The sequence below is a fragment of the Tachysurus fulvidraco genome, chromosome 19, assembly GCF_022655615.1.
Source record: "Tachysurus fulvidraco isolate hzauxx_2018 chromosome 19, HZAU_PFXX_2.0, whole genome shotgun sequence".
Taxonomy (NCBI): Eukaryota; Metazoa; Chordata; class Actinopteri; order Siluriformes; family Bagridae; genus Tachysurus; species Tachysurus fulvidraco.
This window is the reverse complement of record NC_062536.1, coordinates 20,127,785-20,130,284: the sequence shown is the minus strand read 5'-3', so window position 1 is coordinate 20,130,284 and position 2,500 is coordinate 20,127,785. Positions and strand designations below refer to the sequence as shown.

General features: G+C 47.0%; 1 protein-coding gene across 8 annotated transcripts in view; it reads right to left on the bottom strand.

Annotated features, from left to right (window-relative positions):
• Positions 1 to 123: 123 nt before the first annotated feature.
• LOC113648169 (protein phosphatase 1, regulatory subunit 12A) overlaps positions 124 to 2,500 on the bottom strand; it is a 34,957-nt gene continuing 32,580 nt past the window's right edge. For all 8 annotated transcript variants that reach the window (XR_007138563.1, XR_007138561.1, XR_007138562.1 and 5 more), the window contains one exon: positions 124 to 1,944. Coding sequence is in view for 3 of the 8 variants with exons in the window: in XM_047803766.1 (XP_047659722.1) it covers positions 1,858 to 1,944 (87 nt within the window). In the remaining 5 variants the exon portion in view is untranslated. The remainder of the gene's footprint in view (positions 1,945 to 2,500) is intronic.

The window sequence follows — 2,500 nt, the reverse complement described above, 5'->3', positions numbered from 1 at the left end:
GTGTGTGTGTGTAAGAAATAAAAAACTAAAACAAAATAAATTTGACAGTAAAATGTTTTGTGTAATAAAGTGTAGAGTAAGTGCTGAGGTTGTGGAGTGTAAATAAGGAGAAGGGGGCGGAGCTTTTACAATGTACAACTTTATTTGAACTCTCAGTGGTTGTAGTCACAGCACAGCTCGCATGGAGAAGCCACACATCTATTTTACAATGATGGTGTTTAAAAAAAAAAAGGAGGAAAAATCAGCATAAAAACCAAGAAGAAAGTTAAAAGCTAACCCACAGGATAGAGAGTCCACAGGCGTTTCTCTCTCTCTGCTCTTTAAACCACAGCATTCGCATCGTAAAAGGCCACTGAAATGCATAAAATCTCTGATTCGCTCGGACTCTCGCTAAAGTACGGCCCCCAGGATCGGACCCCGGACCCCGGGCCGTGGCGTGGACAGTGCAGATAGATGATGGGTTACTTACTCAAATAAAAAAGAAGGAGAAGAAAGAAAGAAAAAGGAAGAAAGGAGTGGGTTAGCGATATCTAGGCTTTAGCTTTTAGTGACGAGACCTCGGCTAATACTAACAGCACTGAGGAGGAGGAGGAGGAGGAAGAGGAGGAACATCAAATAAAAGATGATGAGGATGAAGAAGAAATGCACTCAACGCGTGTGAAAAGTAGTGAAGTCTTATTATATTATTCTTATATCACAATAACGGTGAATATTTATTTCTCTTTAAAACCGAAGGATGCACTGGAGCCCCTCCCCCGATACCGCAGCCTACGGTACGTGAGGGGCAGCGACACTATCGTTATTCAACAGCACTATAAAAATAAGCAAAAAAAAAAAAGACAAAATATTTAAAACACACTTTTGTCCGGCGGAGCCGCGAATATGGGAACAGTAACAGAAGGAGAAAAGCATGAACGCATGCCGTGTGCTCGGGTTTATATACAGCTGCACTCAGTACCTGCTAATAACACCGTGACGATTAAACTAACACCGCCGCCTCAACACTACACACACTACTGGGGGTAAAGGAAAAAGGAAGTACGAAGAAATAAAGCCTGGATGAGGAAAAGGAAGTGTGACACGGAAGAAAAGGAGGATGAAAGGAAGGAGAAAAAAAAAAAAAACAAGAGAAGTTTTTCTTCTTACTGCAGGTTAAAGCGCTGTTTCTAAAGGAACACATGTGTATTGCACATTCAGTAAAAGCTCAACATTCCACCAGAGTGTGTGTGTGTGTGTGTGTGTGTGTGTGTGTGTGTGTGTGTGTGTGTGTGTGAGAGAGGGGGAGGACAGGGGGCTGTTGGCGGGGGTTCAGGTTTCGTGCTCCAACACTGTAGAATGCTGGGAAATCCACTGCTGAGAAACAGTACCACAGAGGGACAGGAAAGGGGGCGGGGCTTAGACATGAAAGGGAGGATCAGAGTGAGAGAGAGACAGAGTTAGAGAGAGAAAGAGGGAGGCAGAGTAAGAGAGAGAGGGAGAGAGGCAGAGTAAGAGAGAAAGGGAGAGAGGCAGAGAGATAAAATCACTACACATGAAAGAGGAAAATAAAGGAAAGTTTGTGGCACCAAATAAACTGTTTTTTTCTTTATTTCCTCTTTTTCTGCACAAACGAAAGCATGTGGGTTACAGCCATCTTTCTGCCTTGTAAACTGACCGTGTGTGTGTGTGTGTGTGTGTGTGTGCGTGTGCGTGTGTGTGTGTGTGCGATGCAGCAGCCAGACCAAACACGGCTGGAGGAAGGAAGTGAGCCGTTAGGGGAGGAGCAGAGTGAGCGAGTGATGGACAGATGAAGGAGGATGGATGTGTTTTGCGGTCTCAGCGTGTCAATACCCCACACTGACCACAGGGGGTGCTGCTCTACTTAGACAGTTTACTAATGACTCGGATCAGAGCACCATTCTCGTCCTTTAACCTCTGGTTGTCTGCCTTCAAGTCAGGAAGCATCTGAAAGACAAGAAGAAGAGAGGAGCAGTGAGAACCTGGGGCAGTGAGGAACCTGGAGCACAGTGAGGAACCTGGAGCACACTGAGTTCCCTGAGGAACCTGGAGCACACTGAGGAACCTGGAGCACACTGAGTTCCCTGAGGAACCTGGAGCACACTGAGTTCCCTGAGGAACCTGGAGCACACTGAGGAACCTGGAGCACACTGAGGAACCTGGAGCACACTGAGGAACCTGAGGAACCTGGAGCACACTGAGGAACCTGAGGAACCTGGAGCACACTGAGGAACCTGGAGCACACTGAGGAACCTGGAGCACACTGAGGAACCTGGAGCACACTGAGGAACCTGGAGCACACTGAGGAACCTGGAGCACACTGAGGAACCTGGAGCACACTGAGGAGTGGAACTCAGTGATTGGTTAAACTCTGATGCTGTTCCAGGCCCATGTTCAAGCTTCAGTGCTTCACTGCCCAGTTCCTCTTTACACCGTGTCCTCGTCCACTCAGCAGTACCTCACTACAGCGGTGAGATCCTGAGGCGGAGCTTATACTCAGAAA